Below are 25525 nucleotides of genomic sequence, written 5' to 3' on the forward strand. Positions count from 1 at the left end.
TGGAAAATGTGTCATCAATTTTCCAGGTTTTCCAGGACAAGTGGGAACCCTGCACTGAGCTGTATAACGTCTGCTGCATAATCCAATAATATTCCTGCTGTGCTGCTGTCTGCGTTTTAATGTTTATCAAACAACAAAAGACCAACAAACAAAAAAAGAAATCGCTCACTACTCTTGACTTTCATAAGGATTAATTTCCGCGATGTGGACAACGCAGACAGAATCCACAGTATCTACTGCATAATAAGGAATGGCATGGAATTTGTTTTGATGAATAAATAAAACGTTGGTCAGTACACTTAAATCAAATCGCGATATATACTAGTGTCTGTGAATATTAAGCCGCAAAAAGACTGTTTAAATATGAATCCTGCATGTTTCTCTGTGAATGAATGGAGCAGACGCGCGGTTTCATTTAGCCCTCTCTCTCTCTCTCTCTCACACACACACACACACTGAAACTCGCTGTGTTTTTCAGCCTTTGCCACCTCAATATGAAGACATGAATGCATCTCCAGTCACTTCATGAGCATTTTACCGTTTCATTCGACAAAATCGGTCGTCATATCATAAACACACACACACACACACACACACACACACACACAGGAACTCAAAGCACACGGCAACCCGTCAAAATAAAAGTTCAGTTTAGCAAAGTAATTGAGCTACATCTCAATGTAATAATAATATATGCATTTAATTTACACAGTGAAGAATATGCAGTGATATTTAACATTAAACCTACTTAAAAAGCACTGTTTATTTCATATGTTCTGTATATGTTGTATTTATATATATTAGGGCTGTCAAAAGATTAATCGCGATTAATCGCATCCAAAATAAAAGTTTGTGTTTACATAATATATGTGTGTGTACTCTGTTAATTATTATTTATATATAAATACACACACACAAGCATGTATATATTTAAGAAAAAAATATTATTTTTATATATAAAACATTTATATTTATATATATTATAGATTATATAAATGTATATACAGTATATACATGCAAATATTTCTTAAATATACACATGAATGTGTATGTATTTATATATAAATAATAATTAAATATTTCTTAAATATATACATGAATGTGTGTGTATTTATATATAAATAATAATTAACAGAGTACACACACATATTATGTAAACACAAACTTTTATTTTGGATGCGATTAATCGCGATTAATCTTTTGACAGCCCTAATAAAAAAAATTTTTTTAAAAATAAAATTATATATATATATATATATATATATTTTTTTTTTTATGTTGGCCTGCTGAATGTTAAATGTATCCAGTCTATGTTCATTAGAAATTATTTGATAATGCAGCAATAAACTAGCTAGTAGACTATACGTTAATGTAATGTTTTTTTTTTCAAAACACTATTTTAATGACAAAATTTCAAATAATAGGGCAAGTGACAAATATCGGTATCGGCCAAATATTGTTTGTTAAAATCGGTATCGGCCCCAAAAATATCCTATCGGTGCATCCCTAATCTTACGTTAATATGCATTTTTCTAGTTATGCTCCTTGGCAAGAAATTGCATTTTGTGAGTGCAAAGTATATAAATTGATTTTGAGTAATCACTAATCATAGAAAAATCAAAGATGTGGGAACTCTTCAGTACTTCAGACAAAGGGCCCAGCTGCATAAACATAGCCACTATGTTAAGTTTGACTAACTAACAGTTAGCCAAGTTAAGATTGATGCAAGTCTTGTTGATGCAATTCATACAACTTTTTCACTATTCATAAATGATATTTGTTTTGTAATTGTAACCAGTCATCTCTGATTCAAATGAGACTAATACCTCAGTCTTGAAGAAAAAAATTAGCTTGTAAGACTAGTCTTAGTAGTTTATGCAACCGGCCAGAGGAAATAACTTCTCAGTGCAACATCAGCGTCCTCTACTGGTGCTCTGGAGAAGATACAGCAGCTTTTGGTGTAACCAGCGAAAGCAAGGAATTAAAATGTGTGACTTTCCTTTGTTGCAGGGGGGCGTTGGAGGCATATGTGCAGTCTGTCCGATCCAGGCAGGGGAAGGAGTTTGCCCCAGTGTATCCCATAATGCTCCAGCTGCTGCAGAAGGCCACAAGCGCATCGTAGGATCTGCAGAATGTAAAATGTAGACATTAATCACTTATCCCCACCAAAAGAAGTCTTTATTATAATTATCATCAAGTCAGAAATTAATGTGGAAAAAAGGTACAATGTGTGTTTTTATGGGTTGTTTGGTTACTACTGGCTTTAATAAGAATCCCTACCTTTTTTTAACACATATTGCTGGGTGCAGCAGAGGGAAAGAAATGCATTACTTTACACATTATGTAAATGTGTAAATGCTCAATAAAGAATGTCTTCATCACAGACGCCTCATATTTTTCCGATACGGACTTCAGAGCACACTAAAGTTTTTAAATCACAATGGAAATCAGGGGCACATGTTAAGTAAAAGCTTGACAATGATCACAGTCTGTCGGCTGTGTTCCTGTACTGGCTTCACGGTCAGCTGCCTCTTCAGAGACATGCAATCCTCCTCATGTCTGTCTCCAGCTCACACTCTTTTCACACTGTTTTATTTGACCTACATGGCGCAATCCCAGATTCGGCTGTTTAATATGCATTGTCTGTGGGCTTGCAAGTGTACTACTCTAAAGAAATGAATTCAACGAATCTTTCTCACTATTTTGCATAATCATGCAAATGTGATTCATCCACTTGACTGCTCACTGAAAAAAATTAAATGAATTATGTGTATTAGCCTCGTATAAATAACTAAACTGGACATATAAATGCCAGTGAAGATGTGGCATGCACCCAAACAAACCCAATATTTATTTGTTTTGCATAAAGCAATTACATCATATATATAATATAATAATCACAATATTAAAATTATTTTGTTATCTGACATTTTAAACCTACACTGTTTGTCTGTTGTTTAAAAAAAAACGTTTTACAGTGTTGCTAATACAACTCAATGTGTTTCTCCTTAGACATTTACATTTAGAGAACATTTTTCCTTCAATTGATTCCTTAAAATGTCCTTACTTGGTCTTAAAAAGGTCTTAAATGTACTTGCAGAAACCCTGAAAAAATACTTTTTACAATAAAGCACCAGTATATAAATGTGCATGCTTCAAATTAAATCATCATTTTTCAAATGTAGCTACACAAGAAAAAGCTCTGACATTTTCTGGCTCCATTATCAGTCAATGATAAAATAAAAGCCCTATATTTTTGTATAATAACACTTAATATAATAGTTCATTTACTACACTCAAATGGCTGAAGTCAGTATTTATTTACTATTTATTTGTTGGCCATGTGTTTAATTTCACATTGCATTACATTAGAGCTTTCAAATGGATATCTCTGAGTTTGATGACTTGATAAACAAACTTATTTGTTTTGCATAATGCATATTTTAAGATAATCTACATCTTATATAGATTTTAATGGAGCTAATATTACCTTACCCTGCATCTTGAGGTACCTCAGCTCTCACAAAAGCAGTCAATACATTGAACATAAGTATAAAAAAAGGCTTTAAATAAGTAAAAAACATGAATCTGAAACCTTCTATAACACTGAATGCATTAGAAATACACTACATAACTAGTCGAAAACGTGTATAGCATTATATATGAATGAATAATATATGGTATTGATCTGTTTTTATAGATTCCTTAGTTTTCTAGTTTAGTTTGCATGTGGGTAGTTGACAAATAAGCAGTAACACCACTTTTGAAGATAAAATGCATATTGTTATGTAGTGTGAAGTCTGATGTTTGAGAACATATAAGGGGTCACTAACTTTGTCAATTCTTTCCCTGTTTTTTGGACATTTTTACTGAAATGTGTCCTATGGTGTGACCGAAAGAATTAAGAATATAGGGGTGTCACACCAAAGGACAACAGACATTAACACTTTTATAGTGGTGGTTACAAAAAAGTTAAATGATTCTGAGACAATGGGCTTCACAGTAACATGAACTTGAATGGGTGTGAATATATGGATGAAAAAAATGATTGTCATTCACTAAAATAGACACGCCTGAGGTATTTATTAACATTTGTATGCTTTTCTTTTTCATTTATGAAAGTTGTAACTTATTGAACCATGCTCGAGACAGTCACACCACAGGACAATTTTAAGATTTGGCTCAAAAAATTACAAATATCTAAAGACAGAGCAGTTTTTATATCAACAGGTCCATGTAAGACAAAGAAATGTTTAACCATTTACAGCATTTTAAATGATGACAGTACTAATTATATTCATTTGGATCTTGTGTGACAGTGAAAATGCCATGTCATGTCAACAACCCATGTATGAATGTATGGTTTATATGACAGGTGGCCTATCAACTATGATACAGTTTAAGTTTATTCTGTTTGTACCGGTTCATTAGACGGCCAGATACATGATTTGTTTATTTCTTAAGGCAATTGTTAGATATATTGTTCTATTCCTATAGCTATGACTACAAAAGCACCCTCATGTGGGGGTAGTACGTAATATGAATATTACTACTAATATTAATATACTAATATTACCTCTCCCTGCATCTTTTTGTTCCTCAGCTCTCATAAAAGAAGTTGGGTCACTACCTGGAACATAAATTTAAGAAAAAACGCTTGAAAACCACTGAAATAAGTAAAAAAACATGAATCTGAAACCTATAACACACTGAATGCATTAGAAATACACTACATAACTAGTCGAAAACGTGTGTAGCATTATATATGAATGAATAATATATGGTATTGATCTGTTTTTACAGATTCCTTAGTTTTCTAGTTTAGTTTGTATGTATGAATGTATGGTTTATATGACAGGTGACCTATAAACTATGGTACAGTTTAAGTTTATTCAGTTTATACCGGTTCATTAGACGGCCAGATACATGATTTGTTCATTTCTTAAGGCAATTACTAGATAAATTAGTCTATTCCTATAGCTATGACTTCGAAAGCACCCTTATGTGGGGGTAGTAATATGAATTTTAATATTAATATACTAATATTACCTCTCTCTGCATCTTTTTGTTCCTCAGCTCTCACAAAAGCAGTCGGGTCACTACCTGGAACATACATTTAAGAAAAAAGGCATGAAAACCACTGAAATAAGTAAAAAAACATGAATCTAAAACCTTCTATAACACACTGAATGTATTAGAAATACACTACATAACTAGTCGAAAACATGTGTAGCATTATATATGAATTAATAATATATGGTATTGATCTATTTTTATAGATTCCTTAGTTTTCTAGTTTAGTTTGTATGGATGAATTTATGGTTTATATGACAGGTGTCCTATCAACTATGGTACAGTTTTAGTTTCTTGAGGCAATTACTAGATAAATTATTCTATTCCTATAACTATGGCTACGATAGCACCCTTATGTGGGGGTAGTAATATGAATATTAATAGTAATATACTAATATTACCTCTCCTTGCATCTTGTTGTACCTCAGCTCTCACAAAAGCTTGAAAACCTCTGAAATAAGTAAAAAACATGAATCTGAAACCTTCTATAACACTGAATGCATTAGAAATACACTACATAACTAGACGAAAACGTGTGTAGCATTATATATGAATGAATAATATATGGTATTGATCTGTTTTTACAGATTCCTTAGTTTTCTAGTTTAGTTTGTATGTGGGTAGTTAACAAAGCAGTAAAAAAACCACTTTTGAAGACAAAATGCATATTGTTATGCAGTGTTAAGTCTGATGTTTGAGAAAATATGAGGATCACTAACTTTCCTTAGTTTTCTAGTTTAGTTTGAATGTATGAATGTATGGTTTATATGACAGGTGACCTATCAACTATCATACAGTTTAAGTTTATTCTGTTTATACACTGCAAAAAAATTCTTGTTTCTAGTCCAAACATCTAAAAATCCTTAAAACAAGAAACATTTACTACACAAGTAAAAATGATTGTCTTGTTTTGGGGAAAATAACTCATAAATGAAGTGGCATTGGCAGGTTATTTTGCTTCTTTTAATCAAAAACTCACTTACTTTTGAGTTATTTTTGCCCACAACAAGACAACAACTTTTGCTTGTCTAGTAAATGCTTCTCAATGTAAGAATTTTTAGATATTTGGACTGGAAACGAGACAAAAGTACACTTTTTTGCAGTGTACCGGTTCATTAGACGGCCAGATACATGATTTGTTAATTTCTTAAGGCAATTACTAGATATATTAGTCTATTCCTTTAGCTATGACTACTAAAGCACCCTTATGTGGGGGTAGTAATATGAATATTAATAGTAATATACTAATATTACCTCTCCCTGCATCTTGTTGTACCTCAGCTCTCACAAAAGCTTGAAAACCACTGAAATAAGTAAAAAACATGAATCTGAAACCTTCTATAACACACTGAATGCATTAGAAATACACTACATAACTAGACGAAAACGTGTGTAGCATTATATATGAATGAATAATATATGGTATTGATCTGTTTTTTACAGATTCCTTAGTTTTCTAGTTTAGTTTGTATGTGGGTAGTAGTTAACAAAGCAGTAAAAACACCACTTTTGAAGACAAAACGCATATTGTTATGTAGTGTTAAGTCTGATGTATGAGAAAATATGAGGATCACTAACTTTCCTTAGTTTTCTAGTTTAGTTTGTATGTATGAATGTATTGTTTATATGACAGGTGACCTATCAACTATCATACAGTTTAAGTTTATTCTGTTTATACACTGCAAAAAATGTCTTGTTTCTAATTCAAACATCTAAAAATCCTTAAAACAAGAAACATTTACTAGACAAGTAAAATGATTGTCTTGTTTTGGGGAAAATAACTCAAAAATGAAGTGGCATTGGCAGGTTATTGTGCTTCTTTTAATCAAAAACTCACTTACTTTTGAGTTATTTTTGCCCACAACAAGACAACAACTTTTGCTTGTCTAGTAAATGCTTCTCAATGTAAGAATTTTTAGATATTTGGACTGGAAACGAGACAAAAGTACTTTTTTTGCAGTGTACCGGTTCATTAGACGGCCAGATACATGATTTGCTTATTTCTTAAGGCTATTATTAGATTTATAGTTATATTCCTATAACTATAACGTCGAAAGCACCCTAATGTGGGGGTAGTTACTAGTTAGTGGGTGTGGGGTGACCTCTCATATTACACTCCTTCCCGCGAGAAAACCCTTGAGTCGCGCCAAAACCCCACCTGTGTGTTTAACTCACCTTTATTCTTGCCTGAGCTTGTCATTTAAAGCTGCCATGAGACATTCGGCATTTATACAATGGCAATTAATTATCTGTGATGATTAATTATGTCCCCGCTGAGTTACAGCTCAGCCTTAGAAACTTCAGGCGCGCCTGTTACAACCGCAGCAGATCAATAAAGAGCGCGCGCACTGCCCCGCCAACAAACCCCCACAGGCTTGGTCAGAACGGCCCTCTGATTGGCTGCACCGGTCTTACTGAGGAAGTTCCTCCTCGCTCTGCCAATCACCGTCGTTATATTTACATAGCGCCGTCGTGATTGGCTGAGAGAGGGTGTAGCTCTTCAGAGCGCCAGAAAACAAGCTTTAGCGGGTGATTGTGATTCACAGTCGCCTGACCAGCGGTTCGACAGAAATAAGAAGATTGCGAGCTCAGATCTTCTGATTTACAGACAAAATTATGTTCATATAAGAAGGGAAAAGAAGGATCACCTTTGAGCAGGAGTTATTTACGTGTTAAGTATTTTTTTTATTCCAAAGACGGAAGTTTAAGGTAAGAAAACAGCGTTAAATCTTCTATCTGACTTGCTTGATATGTATAAAAAATAGAGAAAATTAATTTCCATAAACTCAAGTCTGATTATCACCGACAGACATTTCACCAGTATTCAAATAATAAGAAAAAGAGAGGATTTATATATTATAAGCCAGTGCTTATGCTGACAATCTTCTACGATATCATGTAAAACAAAACAATATTATAATACTATAAATATGAATTATTACTAAAATTTAACAAATTATATTTCTTCTGAGAATCTGGTTTCGTTACCAGGCAACTGGTGAAGATATTTGCGCCAAAATCTTCCCACCGTCATCAGATCACTTTTTTTTAAACTCATATTTGACTTATTTAATGCAGTAGTAATATAATATCTAATATACTGATAATGTAATATTACTTATTAGTACTACTAGGGTAAATTAAAACTTTTGGCAACACTTTTTAATAACTTTAAGAAGTTGACAAACATCAAAATAATGCTTGTGGTACTTCTAGCAGCACTTTTTAATAACTTTCATTCATTAATAAGTTAACAAACATCAAATGTAATGCTGTTATATATTAATAAACCACATTCAATGTTATAGATTGTTGGTGTTATGTATTAATAATGTAATAGTAAGAGTGTTATTCATATATAGTAACATTCTTATCAATAATTCAGTAATGAACTGGGGTATTTTTGTCTTGTTTCCAGTCCAAATATTTAAAAAAAAATCTTAAATCAAGATGCGTTTACTAGTTAAGTGAAATTACATTAGATATTATTTGTTTTCTGAGGGGAAAAAAACAAAATTAAGTTGGTTTTTGCTGATTCTTAATAACTTTCATTAATTAATAAGTTAACAAACATCAAATTAATGCTGTTATATATTAATAAACCACATTAAATGTTATAGATTGTTGGTGTTATATATTAATCATGTAATAATATGAGTGTTATTCATATAAAGTATCGTTCAAAATAATAAATGCTTTACAGATTGTTGGTACTTATGGCAGCACTTTTTAATAACTTTAATTAATACGTTAACAAACATCAAATCAATGCTGTTTATTATATATTAATAAACCACATTCAATGTTACAGATTGTTGGTGTTATGTATTAATAATGTAATAATATGAGTGTTATTCATATAGTAACATTCTTATCAATAATTCAGTAATGAACTGGGGTATTTTTGTCTTGTTTCCAGTCCAAAAATCCTTAAATCAAGATGATTTTACTAGATAAGTAAAATGACAAGATATTATTTCTTGTTTTCTGGGGGGGGATCAAAATTAAGCTAAATTAAATTGTTTGATGTCAAAATATCTTGTCATTTTACATATCTAGTAAAATCATCTTGATTGAAGGATTTTTGGATATTTAGACTAGAAACAAGACAAAAATACGACATAAAAAAAGCATTTTTGCAGCGATGCTTGCTATAACTGATTCAATGTTCTTGTTTAGATGGAGATGAAGTGTTTAACTTTAAAGGATTTGCTCAGTGTGAGGACACTAGTGAGTAAGACGAGCTCAGATGATCCTGGCAGCTTGAATGACCATAAAGTAAGTGTTATTATCGTGTTTGAATTGTATGGTAAAGCATTCGATGTTTGACTAATGCCCTGATTTCAGGAGAACATCTGCATGGACCGAAGGAAAATGACCCCGCTGAAGTGCGAGTCTGTGACGGCAGCTGTGAACGGGCATAGGAGAGTTTCCAGCCCAGATATCACCCATATAACCCCCATTAAACACACTGAGAGGGCCCATCCGGACCCCTGGACCCCGACAGCCAACCTGAAAATGCTGATCAGCGCCGCCAGCCCAGATATCCGCGACCGGGAGATGAAGAAAACCCTCTTTAGACCCATTGAGAATGAAGAGAAAGCTGTGGAGGAGGAGGAGGAAGAGGAAGAACTAGATGACTCGTGTCAGGTACGAAGAGAAGTCATGCATACATTTATACATTTAGCAGATGCCGCTTACAAACCAGGAAGTGATTCATCGTAAATATGTTCAGAAGTTTGAGTGTTGCATTCTCTCTTAATTTCAGTATGAAGCTTTAGACGATTCAGAGAGGAGACCCAGTCGCAAACAGAAGAGTTTGGGGCTTTTGTGTCAGAAATTTCTGGCCTTGTACCCCGATTACCCAGAAACCTCAGAGAGCATCAATATTTCTCTGGATGAGGTGGCCACACGCTTGGGTAAGAGAAAATAACACAATAAACGTAATCAGTCCCATCGTTTCTGTATAAAATAAGCTCCCATTTGCAGTGGTGTAAAGTCACGAATTACAAATACTCTCATTACTGTAATTGAGTAGTTTTTCTCAGGAATTGTACTTTATTAAAGGGTTAGTTCACCCAAAAATGAAAATTCTGTCATTAATGACTGACCCTCATGTCGTTCGACACCCGTAAGACCTCCGTTCATCTTCGGAACACAAATGAAGATATTTTAGTTGAAATCTGATGGCTCTGAAAGGCCTCCATTGGCACAATGCACTTTACACTCTCAAGACCCTTAAAAGGCACTAAAGACGTCGTTACAAAGTCCATCTCACTACAGTGGTTCTACAATAACTTTATGAAGTGATGAGAATAGTTTTTGTGCGCAAAAAAAACCTAAATAACGACTTATATAGTGATGACGATTTCAAAACACGGCCTCATGAAGCTTTGAAGCGTTATGAATCAGTGAGTCGAATCATGATTCGGATCGCGTGTCAAACTGCTGAAATTTGGCGATTCAAACTGCTGAATCGACTCACTGATTCATAACGCTTTGAAGGTTCATGATGCCGTGTTTTGAAATCGGCATCACTATATAAGTCGTTATTTAGGGTTTTTTGCGCACAAAAACTATTCTCGTCGATTCATAAAGTTATTGTAGAACCACTGTAGTGAGATGGACTTTGTAACGACGTCTTTAGTGCCTTTTAAGGGTCTTGAGAGTGAACCGTGCCATTGTGCCAATGGAGGCCTTTCTGAGCCATCAGATTTCAACTAAAATATCTTCATTTGTGTTCCGAAGATGAACGGAGGTCTGACGGGTGTCCAACGACATGAGGGTAAGTAATTAATGACAGAATTTTCATTTTTGGGTGAACTAACCCTTTAAATTGTTTAAAAACAGTGTACTTTTACTTGAGTACATTTTAAGTGCGGTATCGGTACTTTTACTGCGCTATTTTCCCTAAACCTGCTACATTATGTTTATTTTTGTCCTGTCAATGTGATTGGCCAAGGCAAATAATAAGTCCTGTCTCCATGCGTCACGCGTATGACTCCCGTCATATCAACCATAGCGTCCAGCCTAGAGTGAGTGGCACACGCTTTATGAAAGGGGGTTGTTGCTGGTTACTGTATGATGACTTAAATCGTGAAATTGCTCCGTGAGCCAACATACATCCTCATCTCAGCGTAGTTTATCATCTGAGCGAGGAGAGAACGCTTCCAAAGTTAAGTGTTTCTTAAAGGGGCGGTACACTTCATTACAAAACATATAAAACTCCAAAAATATACATATCAGCATAAATCAAAAGACAATCCAATGAAAATCTAAAAATTAGGGCTGTCAAAAGATTAATCGCATCCAAAATAAAATTTAGTTTACATAATAAATGTGTGTGTACTCTGTTAATTATGATTTATATATAAATACACACACAAGCATGTATATATTTAAGAAAAAATATTATTTTTATATATAAAACATTTATATTTATATATATTATAGATTATATAAATGTATATACAGAATATACATGCAAATATTTCTTAAATATATACATGAATGTGTGTGTATTTATATATAAATAATAATTAACAGAGTACACACACATATATTATGTAAACACAAACTTTTATATTGGATGCGATTAATCGCGATTAATCTTTTGACAGCCCTACTAAAAATATATTCAAAATAAGAGAATCAGAGTTTTTAATAATATAATGTTGGTTTTACACTCATTACAAGTGCATATTTTAATGCAATGTGTTCTCACATGGCGATTTAAAATTGTAGTCCATGTATATAGCAAATAACTTTCATAAAACATCAGGTTTATGTTTTTAATTACAAGCAAAAATAATCAGTGGTGAAAATTGTGAGTTACTCGATTCTGATTTCTGAAGTGTAGCCTATTCTTTTAACAGAGAAAACATCCATTGAAATTAAAGCAGTACAATGAATGTGTCTTGAACTGCTTTTTTTAACATACAATTGTTAATGTACAACGCTTTGTAACCTTTTTTAATTAACCGCAAGAAAACCTCTACGGACTGGTTGTCATAAATGTTACCAGATTATTGGTTGCTTTCTCAAATATTACATGGCTGTATTTTTAGTGCTAGCAGCACTGATCTGTATATATTACCATATAATGTAGTGACTGACAGAGATCTAAACCGTCTCAGGTGTTGAGAGGCGACGTATCTACGACATTGTGAATGTGCTGGAGTCTCTGATGCTGGTGAGCCGGATGGCAAAGAACCTGTACGTGTGGCACGGGCGCTCAAAGCTGCCCCAGACCCTGCAGGAACTCCATCAGGCGGGCCGAGAGCAGGGCTACCATCTGCAGATGGACCAGAGAGAGGGAAGCAGCCCGTATGCCGCCCAACACATGCTAAACACACACGGTATGGCACACACACAGTATTTGGTCTGCGTTTATCAAGAGTATAAGGGCGTTTTCACACCTGAAAGTCCGATCCGAAGTTCATGTTTTGATACATTTTATAGATTTGGTTTGGTTTCACATTGCAATTATGTGAGCGCACTAAAGAACTTTACACACTTGCGTCCACTCGTCTTCATCTATGTGGGCGGCATCTGGACATTGATTGGTTCGTAAACAGACGTGCGTCTGACGTCAGCGTCTTTGACAAGAGTGAATGAACGTACGCATATCGTTGAACAGTGCGCATTGCTTGACTATTTTCTTTTCGTTACGTTTAAAAGTGGACATTTCAAGCTTTATATACACATATTTCTCATGTTTGTGAGACGAGTAGCTGCTGAGTTTCGGTTTATTTGAGACGCGCTCAAGTTCATGTGTAAAGCATGTGATCGCTCCCACGATTATTGTCTGCTATAGACTATTTGCTTCTTATTTATTAAATTCAGGCAATTATCTGATGAAACGTTGATTAAAATTAAGATACAATTCATACGAAACGAAATTCACATTAAAGAAAGGCTTTCAAAGCAAAATCATAAAATTTCTTTCAAAATATTTTCTGACCTTCTGTCTTCTGACAGATTGCGCATCTTTTCACTTTTCATAATCAATGTAGCCTAGATGAAATAAAAAAATAACATAATATTTAGGGCCCTTTCACACCTACCTTGTTTGGTCCAGCTTTTCGGACTTTTCAGTTTGGTCCGAATCAAAATTACAGGTGTGAAACCTCCCCCTGACCATGGTCCGGACCAAACAGACGAAATTTGGTCAGACGAAAAGAGGTCGTCTCAGTCCGGATCAAACTGAACAAATGTTCGGTTCGTTTGTAGTGTGAAAGCATTTCCTGTATGTTTCGGACTTTCAGACCATTTACAGGACGTTCCTGTTTATGTTTAAATATTATAATGTTATTTTTAAACTTCATCTAGGCTACATTGATTATGAAAAGTCAAAAGATGCGCAATATGTCAGAAGACAAAAGGTCAGAAAATATTTTGAAAGAAATGTTATGATTTTGCTTAGAAAGCCTTTCTTTAATGTGAATTTCGTTTTGTATAAATTGTATCTTTAATTTTAATCAGCGTTTAATCAGATAATTGCCTGGATTTAATAAATAAGAAGCAAATAGTCTATAGCAGACAATAATCGCGGGAGCGATCACATGCTTTACACATGAACTGGAGCGCATCTCAAATAAACCGAAACTCAGCAGCTACTCGTCTCACAAACATGAGAAATATGTGTATATAAAGCTTGAAATGTCCACTTTTAAACGTAACGAAAAGAAAATAGTCAAGCAATGCGCACTGTTCAATAGTGCAGGGCTCCAGAGTGCGACTAAATGGTCGCATTTTGCGACTAAAATTTGAGAGTGTGCGACTGAATTTTACATCCACATGTGCGACCAGTAAATTTGCCTGCTGTCAGTACTGGAGAAATTAAGAAAATACACTTACTAATTATAATTGATAGACGTTATGTCTGGCAAATTCTATCTTTGCCAGCCGTTTCTATATGAGATAATATTAAACCATTTGTCCGTGATGCATTTTTGCCATTCGCAATCCAGAAGAGAGAGAAAGAGCGCTCTCACGCAACAGCGAACACAACACCACAGTCAGCTTAATGAGTGACGATGGCCAAGAGAACTACACAAAAGTTTAGTCTGCTTAAACTTTAGGGATGTGCTGTGATATTAATCTAATTTTATTTTCGATTTTGGCTTCCAAGAATTATAAAAAGATGGTCTGAGGTAAAACTATTCCTATAGCCTGTCATTTCTCCCTAAACCTAAACTTAACGTCAGATTCAGTGATTGTTGTAAGCTGCAGTCTCTACTGTTGCTAAACTGCGGGATGTGTTTGATAATAAAGAGCTATTAAATGCACAATAATCCGCGCAAGAGACGCTGTTTCCAACTTCAAGGCGGCTTATGTGTGTGTGCTGCGAAATGGACCGACTTGCACTTAATATTTTAGGCTTTGTGTGCGCGTCTAAACCATCAAGTAAACAACAAATAGCCGGTGTCAAAATGACCGGATTGGAGAGTAGTTACTTTAACAGTTTTTATCTTAAATGGGCGTAAATAGTTTGGAGAAATAGGAGTGTATGATATTATTAGTTCTACATTCGATCGGTCTTAAAGGGGCAGCGTCTGATAAACCTGCTGACGATTGAGCCATTAATTCGAATCGAACAAAAAGGCAAATAGAAAATATTCACATCTCTTGAATTAATAACTTTAGCTTTTATAAGCATTAATCTATCAATTTATACAGTGAAAACTATGCAGTGTTATTTTACATTTCATTACTTTATTAGATTTCTTTGCAGGTTTGTTCTTTACTGTAATATTAATGTTAGCAGACGTTCCGAATGCCTGCACACTGGTCCATGTACAAATAGATGTTTTATATTTTTGTTCAAACTTTGCGGTTTCTTTTCCTATAGATATTTTACTTTTCAGATTATAAAGCCATGTTAATTATGTTCTTAATTATGTTTTTTTTATATATAAAATAAATAAATAAAGTATAATAAAAAGAACCGGTAAGAATACTGTCAAAGTACCGGATCGATAAGCAGTATCGGTAAGAGTAGTAATACCATTAAAACCTTAACGATACCGATCCCTATTAGTAATACAGTGGAAATTAGTAGATTGGGTTAGCATGTTGATTTACGGTGTGCGCCCCTAAAATTTCTGGTTGTGCCCCGAAAATTTTCAGTTGGGGGCCAGTGTGCTCCTAGTGAAAAAAGTTAGTCTGGAGCCCTGTAGTGGCAACGATATGCGTCCGTTCATTCACTCTTGTCAAAGACGCCGACGTCAGACGCACGTCCGTTTACAAACCAATCAATGTCCAGATGCCGCCCACATAGATGAAGACGAGTGGACGCAAGTGTGTAAAGTTCTTTAGTGCGCTCACATAATTGCAATGTGAAACCAAACCAAAACTAACCGAATGTATAAAATGTATCAAAACATGAACTTCGGGTCGGACCTTGGTTCAGACTTTCAGGTGTGAAAACGCCCTAAGACACTGTCTGACTAGTTGCATGATGCATTTAAATGATTCACCACATTGCACTTACACGGTTGATATTGCATAGTGACGGTTGCCCTATTAACAACATTATTAGTGTCTGGCCCTTGTGCTCCATTAATCGGTCACCTGTTAACAGCGTCTCAGGCTTCACAACACTGGTTACCAGGTCTTTGTGTTGATCACAGGGACTCTTTCTTATAAATGCGCCACGCTCTCGCAGACAGGCAGAGGAGGGGAGATAATTATTCCGAGCGGAAGATGAAGCTGCAGGTTTAGACATGTTTCCGTCTGCTGAGCTCTTGTAGGGCCGGCCTGATTAAATCACATCACCGTTGACCTTTGTTTGGAGAAACCACATTCATTTAAGTAATAATATAGTTCATATGTAGCAGAACTTAAGCAGATTTAGTAATATTAAAAAATGTGCATGTCATGAACAATTTTGTGGCATTATAATTGTAATAATTACAATATTAAAATTATTTCGTTATTTGTCTGTTTAAAAAAAAAAAAGGTGTTTCTGCAGGTCTTAATTCACAAATGAAGACCTTAAAAAGGTCTTAAATCAGAGCAGAAAGTCTTGAATTCATAAAGTCATGGCATTAAATGTCGCATGCATTGCAAATAAAATAAAAATGTTCCTCAGTAAATTTGTCCTGTTTTCCAATAGAAATATCTTAATATCTTTAAATCACGATACATTTACTTGACATGCAAATTGACATATGACATTCTTCTTTCAGACGAATATATTAAAGTTAATTCAAGTTATATTAAAAAAGTCCTGACTAATCCAAACTTTATAATGGCAGTGAATTGTTGGTTTGTTTTTGAAGGCCATAAAAGTGCATCTATCCCTCATATAACTGCTCCACACGGCTCCGGGGGGTTAATAAAGGCCTTCTGAAGCGAAGCGATGCGTTTGTGTAAGAAAAATAGCCATGATGATGGATGGATGCACTTTTATGATGGATGGATGCACTTTTATGATGGATTGATGCATTTTTATGATGGATGGATACACTTTTATTATGGATAGATGCACTTTTATGATGATAGGTGCATTTTTATGATGGATGGATACACTTTTATGATGGATTGATGCACTTTTATGATGGATTGATGCACTTTTATGATGATAGATGCACTTTTATGATGGATGGATACACTTTTACGATGGATGGATACACTTTTATGATGGATGGATACACTTTTACGATGGATGGATAGATGCACTTTTATGATGGATAGGTGCACTTTTACGATGGATGGGTGCACTTTTATGATGGATGGGTGCACTTTTATGATGGATAGGTGCACTTTTACGATGGATGGGTGCACTTTTATGATGGATAGATGCATTTTTATGATGGATGGATGGATACACTTTTATGATGGATAGGTGCACTTTTACGATGGATGGGTGCACTTTTATGATGGATAGATGCATTTTTATGATGGATGGATACACTTTTATGATGGATAGGTGCACTTTTACGATGGATGGGTGCACTTTTATGATGGATAGATGCATTTTTATGATGGATGGATACACTTTTATGATGGATAGGTGCACTTTTACGATGGATGGGTGCACTTTTATGATGGATAGGTGCACTTTTATGATGATAGATGCACTTTTATGATGGATAGGTGCACTTTTATGATGATAGATGCACTTTTATGATGGATAGTAGGGCTGTGCAATTAATCGAATTTCGATTTCGATTTCGATTTTGCCTCCCAACGATCACCAAAATAGTACAATCGAGAAAAAACGATTATTTTGCCTTGCGTTCTGAATGAAACGCGCATGCGCTCATCCGCCCCTCCCGAAGCCACAATCTCTCTCAGATCGGGAGTCTCGTGTGCATATCATCCGCTGGAATTTAAAAACTCTGCGCGAGTAAAGATGGCAGAAGGAGGGCAGTTACAGCAGCGTTTGGTGAGCAAAATAGGCAAAACCAACTCCGTTGTCTGGGAACAGTTTGGCTTCGAGGAATCAGACGACGAGCAAAAACATGCTACGTGCAAGATTTGCTACAAGTAGTGTCTGCAACGCAAGGGAACATCACGAATTTGTTTAACCACTTGAAAATTAAACAGAGTGACCTATGACAATCTAATAAAGAAACAAAAACTGACGAGAGCAGGGGTGCCGTGTAAACGTCCTTTTTCCCCCTCATATTTTTCAAATAATTCTCTCTTTGTAAACTTTGTGCAATGCATGCGAGTGCTGCCATATGTTAGAATATGACCAGTCGTTTTCACCGTCGTCACCCGGGTTTAGTGCCAGAAGACGCGAATGAGAAGCCGCGCGCTGTGAGAAAATGTATCTATCTGATAATGTATCATCCGAGAGCGCGCACACGTCTCTCAGCGCGCAAATATTGAGTTCTCTTTCAAGTCTTGCTCTTGAACGGACAAACTCACACAAAACGTATGTCAACATGTCCATCTTGATGAGTATCCTAGCAGACATAGTCTGAATATGCCTTAAAGGGGTCATAGAATGGTACATGCACTTTTACAAGTTGATTATACGGAAATGTGTGTTGGCAGTGCCTGTACACAACCATCCTATAATGATAAAAATACATCCAGTGTTTTTTTTTAATCTCCTTATATATTTTCCCCTGTCTCAAATCGAGCCGTCTGACCGTGTGACGTTACACGGTGTACGCCCCTCCTAAGATTGTTGATTGACAGCAGCGTTTCAACACAGACCCGCCCTGAGCGAGCTGACATCAGTCCGCCATTGTTGATACGCTGCAGCAGAATGGCGTCTAAGCGATTGTGGTGTTGTGTTTTATTAACCTTTATATTAATCTTTGCAAATCGCTTGCACGCTTCACGATGAATGAGGCTAAAGTTTACAGGGTAAGTTACATTACGGCATGCTTTCTGTGTATGACGTTCTCAATATAATTCATAATCCCACGTTTATAATGAACAACTCGTTATGTTTGTTATTACAAACTGTGTACTCGGGTGATAAAGTTAACGTGGTAACACTACACTAAGCTTACTTTTGTACATGGTTTATAACGGTGTCTGTTACTGATTAAGAAGTAATGTAAAAAAAAAAATCTTATAACATAACATCAATCTGTCAGTGAACTAACACATCAGTAAACACATAGCAACTACGCTACTCTGCCAGTACAAAGATAGATCAAAGTGACATGACATTAACCAACCATTCAGAAACGTTCGTCATCTGTTCCTGGCCCGACTCCGGTTCAAATTGATAAGGTTGCTTAGATGTGTCTTCAGAGACTCCCGTTGCCATTATTTCTCGAAAATATACCCTCAAATGTTGTCAAGGCAACACTCCACGTGTGTTGTGGTGTTGTGTCGGGTCGAACCGAACGCCCCACAGAGCAGAGGGGGCGGGGTGAGCAAAGCTCATTATCATTTAAAGTCACATACACTGAAATGACTTGCTGAAAACTGGGCTGGTTTTGACCAGGTAAAATGAGTGTTTTCTTACAATACTAATGAGAATTTTTTATTAAATTATATTACAAACTTTTCATTTAGACACTAAAGAATCATATTAACTTGTACAAAAATGTCATTCTATGACCCCTTTAACAGGGGCGGGTCTAGACAATTTTTCGTGGGGGGGCCAGGCTGGGGCACAGACTCAGAGAGGGGTGGCACATTTAAATACATGTAAACAGTGAACCAGTATAAATAGCCCTACACTGGAGGTAATAATACTGTATATTATTGATAACAAAACGTATAATGAGTGAAAAGGAATTAAAAATGAGCAACTTCAAATGTGATATGAAATAACAAATAACTCAACAGTAGTAGAAGAACATGGGTTGTAGTAAATGCAATGCAAGCATGATTTTTTCCATCATATATAGTTGTAAACAAGATGGACCAACATTAGACAACAGTAGAAAGGCTTTTGAGCTCAACAAGAAGCTGTAGCAGTGTTTATTCATATTCATATTACATTATAAATATATTATTTTTGTTTCCCACAGGATTTTTTGAGACTGTGCTGGGTAGACATTGGTCCCTCTAGGCTAGGGGTTGCTCCCCAAAAGAAAATTTTGTTCATTTTAAATTTAAATGCATAAATCTGGTGCATTTTGAGAGAAAAATTAAGTGAGTTTTTTGTAAACAATTTTGTACTTTAGTAGTAATTTATTTATTGGTTGCATAGATATGAATGGTGATGGTATAGGGCACATAAATGATAGTTCATAAATGGTAAAACATGGAGAGTATGCATTCAAACCATCAAAAAAATACAGTAAAAGAGGTTACCTTCGTTGAATTAACTTATTTCTAGAATAATTAGTGGGGGCCTGTAATACATATTTTTTATGTGAATATTTAGGCTATAGGGTCTAACTGTTCAAATTACTCATGGTTCAGTCTGTATGTGCTATATTCAGGGAAAAAAGAACTACTGTCAAATAAAAATAAAGAAAATAAAAACGAATAATCTAACTATGCAAAAGCACAAATAAATACAATCAGAGCAAAGATACTTATAAAATAAACAGTGCTTTTCAGGTTTTTCTGGTAGGTCTAACATTAGTTCTCAGAAATGGAATATCAGTAATCAAATGTAAAATTACATTGCATATTTGACTGTATAAATTAAAGACTGTTATTAAAGTTATAAAAGCTAAAGCAGTGAGTGATTTACTTGTCTTTTGTAGTTTGATTAACATTAACAACACAGACAGCAGGAATATTAGTTTGCTAGAATACTCAAGACGATCATGTTGACAATTTTTGTGTGAATTTGTCCGTTTAAGCGCAAGACTTTAAAGAGAACTCAATATTTGCTCGAGACGCGAGTTTGCGCGCTTCGGATGAGCACAAACACACACACACACACACACACACACACACACACACACACACACTTCTCACAGCGTGCACAACTTCTCATTCGCGTTTTCTAACTCCTGAGTTGGCTTAGTTTTAGTTTATGTTTGTGCTCAAATGTTTTTTTATAAGCTTTAAAGTAGAGAAACCAACCACCGCACTTCGCCGTCCGTTTGCGCCCACTATTTACTCCGATAACAGCACGTCATGGTAGAGTGGTTCCTCCCCAGTGCGGAGGCGCTCCACAATAACAACAGGGCGAGGAGTACAGTGGCCACTTGCATGCATACAATAAAATATAAATAAATCAATGCTCTGTAAAATATTAGTTTTAGTTAAGAAAACCGCTGGAACTACTTGTAAAGAATTCAAACTGACAAGTCCAACAACATATTACCTTCCGACTCTGATGGGTGGGGGGGCACTTGGGGTGGCCAATTACATTTTGGGGGTGGCCCGTGCCACCCCAGGCCCCCCTCTGGCCCCGCCCCTGTGCCTTAAGTGAACTTTATACAGTCGAGAAAGACGACGCATATCCGATCCGGATTGAATAGCTTTTGTAAGTTTAATAGGATTAATCTTTTATTTATGCTCTCAAATATGCAATGTTATTTTACATTTGAGACATTTCTGTACCTGAAAACTAATGTTAGACGTACCTGAAAAGCATATCTAGCCGAACCATATTGTTTATCTTATTTATTTGTGATTATCATTTTTACGTGAATACTTTTATACTTTGATTTGAATATATGTTATATTATTTATTTTAATAGTTCAAAAAGTACAACATATGTTACAATTTCAATTGAATTGTTGAAAGGTGTATTTTTAATAAATACAACACATTCCCAAAGTCATGTGAAATAATCGTGTTACATAATCGTGATTTCAATATTGACCAAAATAATCGTGATTATGATTTTTTCCATAATCGAGCAGCCCTAATGGATAGGTGCACTTTTATGATGATAGATGCACTTTTATGATGATAGATGCACTTTTATGATGGATAGATGCATTTTTTGATGGATGGATGCACTTTTATGATGGATAGATGCATTTTTATGATTGATGGATACTCTTTTATGATGGATAGATGCATTTTTATGATGGATAGGTGCACTTTTATGATGGATAGGTGCACTTTTATGATGATAGATGCACTTTTATGATGATAGATGCACTTTTATGATGGATAGATGCATTTTTATGATGATAGATGCACTTTTATGATGGATAGATGCACTTTTATGATGGATAGGTGCACTTTTATGATGATAGATGCACTTTTATGATGATAGATGCACTTTTATGATGGATAGATGCATTTTTTGATGGATGGATGCACTTTTATGATGGATAGATGCATTTTTATGATGGATAGGTTCACTTTTATGATGGATAGGTGCACTTTTATGATGATAGATGCACTTTTATGATGATAGATGCACTTTTATGATGGATAGATGCATTTTTATGATGATAGATGCACTTTTATGATGGATAGGTGCACTTTTATGATGGATAGGTGCACTTTTATGATGATAGATGCACTTTTATGATGGATAGGTGCACTTTTATGATGATAGATGCACTTTTATGATGGATAGGTGCACTTTTATGATGATAGATGCACTTTTATGATGGATAGGTGCACTTTTATGATGATAGATGCACTTTTATGATGATAGATGCACTTTTATGATGGATAGATGCATTTTTATGATGATAGGTGCACTTTTATGATGATAGATGCACTTTTATGATGGATAGATGCATTTTTATGATGATAGGTGCACTTTTATGATGGATAGGTGCACTTTTATGATGATAGATGCACTTTTATGATGATAGATGCACTTTTATTATGGATAGATGCATTTTTATGATTGATGGATACTCTTTTATGATGGATAGATGCATTTTTATGATTGATGGATACTCTTTTATGATGGATAGATGCATTTTTATGGACTTAAAAAACGAATCAACAATTGATCACCATTATAAAGCTTGGAAGAGCCAGGACATTTTTAATATAACTCTGATTGTATTCGTCTGAAAGAAGAATCTCATACACACCTAGGATGACTTGAGGGTGAGTAAATCATGGGCTTATCTTCATTTTTGGGTGAACAAACCCTTTAAGTCGATTTTTCTGAGCCCATTGGCAGATATTTGTTATTGTTTTAATCATCAACTCGCTTTATTTTGGTAATTTTTACAGAAATCAAGACTTCATATTTTATGTAATTTTGAATCTCCAGTAAATGCATCTTTAGACAATTGCACTGTAAAACAAGACAAACATACTGAGGAAGAACATCACTTCTCTGCAGTGTGATCAGAAGATACAGTAAAGTGTATTTCCATAATCTAATGACTGAGAGAAGAGTGATTCAAACGTAATGGAGATCTACTGGAAATTGTATTTTACAAACTCTGAAGCGTTGCTACTACAACTCATTGTGTTTCTCCTTAGACATTTACATTTAGAGAACATTTTTTATTCAATTGATTCCTTAAATTGTCCTTACTTGGTCTTAAAAAGGTCTTAAATGTACCTGCAGAAACCCTGAAAAAATACTTTTTACAATAAAGCACCAGTATATAAATGTGCATGCTTCAAATTAAATCATCATTTTTCAAATGTAGCTACACAAGAAAAAGCTCTGACATTTTCTGGCTCCATTATCAGTCGATGATAAAATAAAAGCCCTATATTTTTGTATATTAACTCTAAAGATAATAGTTCATTTACTACACTCAAGTGGCTGAAGTCAGTATTTATTTATTGTCCATGTGTTAAATTTCACATCGCATTACATTCAAGCTTTCGAATGGATATCTCTGAGTTTGATGACTTGATAAAGAAATGAAGCTGTTTCTCGTCCTCGTCTGGATCCTCTAATGTGGTTATTGTGTCCGCTGGCTGCTTTTCCCATGTGGCCGCTGTCGCTAAGCAACAGCTTTGCTTCCTAACAGAAGCTTATTACGTTCCCGTCATGAGGGCAGGAGTCACTCGACCAGCCAATTCACCAACCAATGATGCCATTCATCACCTCTGATTTTCTCCTGCCAGTCACATCAAATGTATTCATTCATTCTTTCTTCATCACCTTCGCTTCAGCGCCACAGTTGTTCAAACTGAAGGAGCATCATCCCGCCAAATTCCTCTTGTTATCAAGAAGCATTTTCACTGTTTCTTAAAGGGTTAGTTCACCCAAAAATGAAAATTCTGTCATTAATTACTTACCCTCATGTCGTTCGACACCCGTCAGACCTCCGTTCATCTTCAGAACACAAATGAAGATATTTTAGTTGAAATCCGATGGCTCAGAAAGGCCTCCATTGGCTCAATGCACTTTACACTCTCAAGACCCTTAAAAGGCACTAAAGACGTCGTTACAAAGTCCATCTCACTACAGTGGTTCTACAATAACTTTATGGAGTGACGAGAATAGTTTTTGTGCGCAAAAAAAACCCTAAATAACGACTTATATAGTGATGACGATTTCAAAACACGGCCTCATGAAGCTTCGAAGCGTTATGAATCAGTGAGTCGATTCATGATTCGGATCGCGTGTCAAACTGCTGAAATTTGGCGATTCAAACTGCTGATTCGACTCACTGATTCATAACGCTTTGAAGGTTCATGAGGCCGTGTTTTGAAATCGTCATCACTATATAAGTCGTTATTTAGAGTTTTTTTGCGCACAAAAACTATTCTCGTCGCTTCATAAAGTTATTGTAGAACCACTGTAGTGAGATGGACTTTGTAACGACGTCTTTAGTGCCTTTTAAGGGTCTTGAGAGTGTAAAGTGCATTGTGCCAATGGAGGCCTTTCAGAGCCATCAGATTTCAACTAAAATATCTTCATTTGTGTTCTGAAGATGAACGGAGATCTTACGGGTGTCGAACGACATGAGGGTCAGTAATTAATGACAGAATTTTCATTTTTGGGTGAACTAACCCTTTAAGTCGCTGTGGGGTTCTCTTATATTAAATATTAAATGGGAAGCGATGCTCCCATTTCTGAAAAAACGACAACTTTCACATGTTTTACAGTGTTGTAAGCATGATTTATCTCTCCCATACAGCGGCTTCCAGCAGACGAAAGGATAAATCGCTTCGCATCATGAGCCAGAAGTTTGTCATGCTGTTCCTGGTGTCCAAAACACGGACGGTTACACTCGACACGGCTGCAAAGATTTTGATCGAGGAGGGTCAGGACGAGTCCAGCCACAGCAAGTATAAAAGTAAGACATCAATCATTTTAAACTCATATATGGAGGAGCATATTTTGTATTTGTATTGATTTAACCCTCTGTGGTTCTTCATTCATGGGTCACACTCAGGACCTTCGGGTAAAAAATGACCCGGAGGGCGGGATTAAGATTTGAGTAAAATCAATGAAATATATTTTTGTTCAATAATATTTTTTCTTTTTTGGTGTTTTGAGATAGTTTTATGATTTATAATTAATATTTATGCAATAATTATGACCTATTTTTTCTCATTGAATATAATAAAAAATTTATATATATATATATAAATTTTTTTTATTAAAGCTGTATTTCATTTTAGAGTCAAGCCTAGGCCTCATGAAAGCAATTTTTTAAAATGAGATCGGTGCCATCCGGTGAACATTTTTTAACACAGCAAATTTTTAACACTATAGTGGATCTTGTGTTTTATAAAAAAAATAAAAAAAATCGTAGCTTCATCGGAATGGTCCGAAACTTGGTGACTTTATTGGTACTTGGTATATGAACACCCAAAAAAAGTGGGGACAGGATTTTAAAAGTCTAAGTGGTCGTAAAAAAAATAGTCACACTCAAAAATGACCCCCATAGGAAATGAATGGGAAATTGGCAAAAATAGTTTTTTTGTGCATACAATCTACAAATCAGCCAGGATGCAGAAAAAAGGGACTCAACTGTGAAGGGGTGAATCTCTAAAACATCAAGAGTGCAAAACAGACAAAAAAACTCAAACACACACAAAAACACACGCACACACAAATTAACGCATGCCATTCCAAAAGCTAATTGTGTGTGTGAGTTTTTTTGTCTGTTTTGCACTCTTGATGTTTTAGAGATTCACCCCTTCACTGTTGAGTCCTTTTTTTCTGCA

The 25525-nt window shown here is 35.2% G+C and overlaps 2 protein-coding genes across 4 annotated transcripts in view; both read left to right on the top strand.

Moving 5' to 3' along the window:
* cog5 (component of oligomeric golgi complex 5) overlaps positions 1-3149 on the top strand; it is a 124395-nt gene extending 121246 nt beyond the window's left edge. For 2 of the 3 annotated variants that reach the window (XM_079817831.1, XM_079817833.1), the window contains one exon: positions 2011-3142. In XM_079817831.1, the coding sequence (XP_079673957.1) occupies positions 2011-2122 (112 nt within the window). In that variant the 3' untranslated portion in view covers positions 2123-3142. Of the gene's footprint in view, positions 1-2010 lie in introns of all 3 variants that reach the window. The other variant, XM_079817832.1, reaches the window with a different exon arrangement.
* A 4426-nt stretch (positions 3150-7575) lies between these two features.
* Positions 7576-25525, top strand: part of e2f7 (E2F transcription factor 7) — a 29839-nt gene continuing 11889 nt past the window's right edge. The window contains exons 1-6 of the mRNA XM_079817965.1: positions 7576-7782; positions 9253-9351; positions 9421-9723; positions 9842-9992; positions 12210-12431; positions 24490-24648. Of these exons, the coding sequence (XP_079674091.1) occupies positions 9253-9351; positions 9421-9723; positions 9842-9992; positions 12210-12431; positions 24490-24648 (934 nt within the window). The 5' untranslated portion in view covers positions 7576-7782. The remainder of the gene's footprint in view (positions 7783-9252; positions 9352-9420; positions 9724-9841; positions 9993-12209; positions 12432-24489; positions 24649-25525) is intronic.

Source organism: Gobio gobio (genome assembly GCF_949357685.1).
Source record: "Gobio gobio genome assembly, chromosome: 5".
NCBI lineage: Eukaryota > Metazoa > Chordata > Actinopteri > Cypriniformes > Gobionidae > Gobio > Gobio gobio.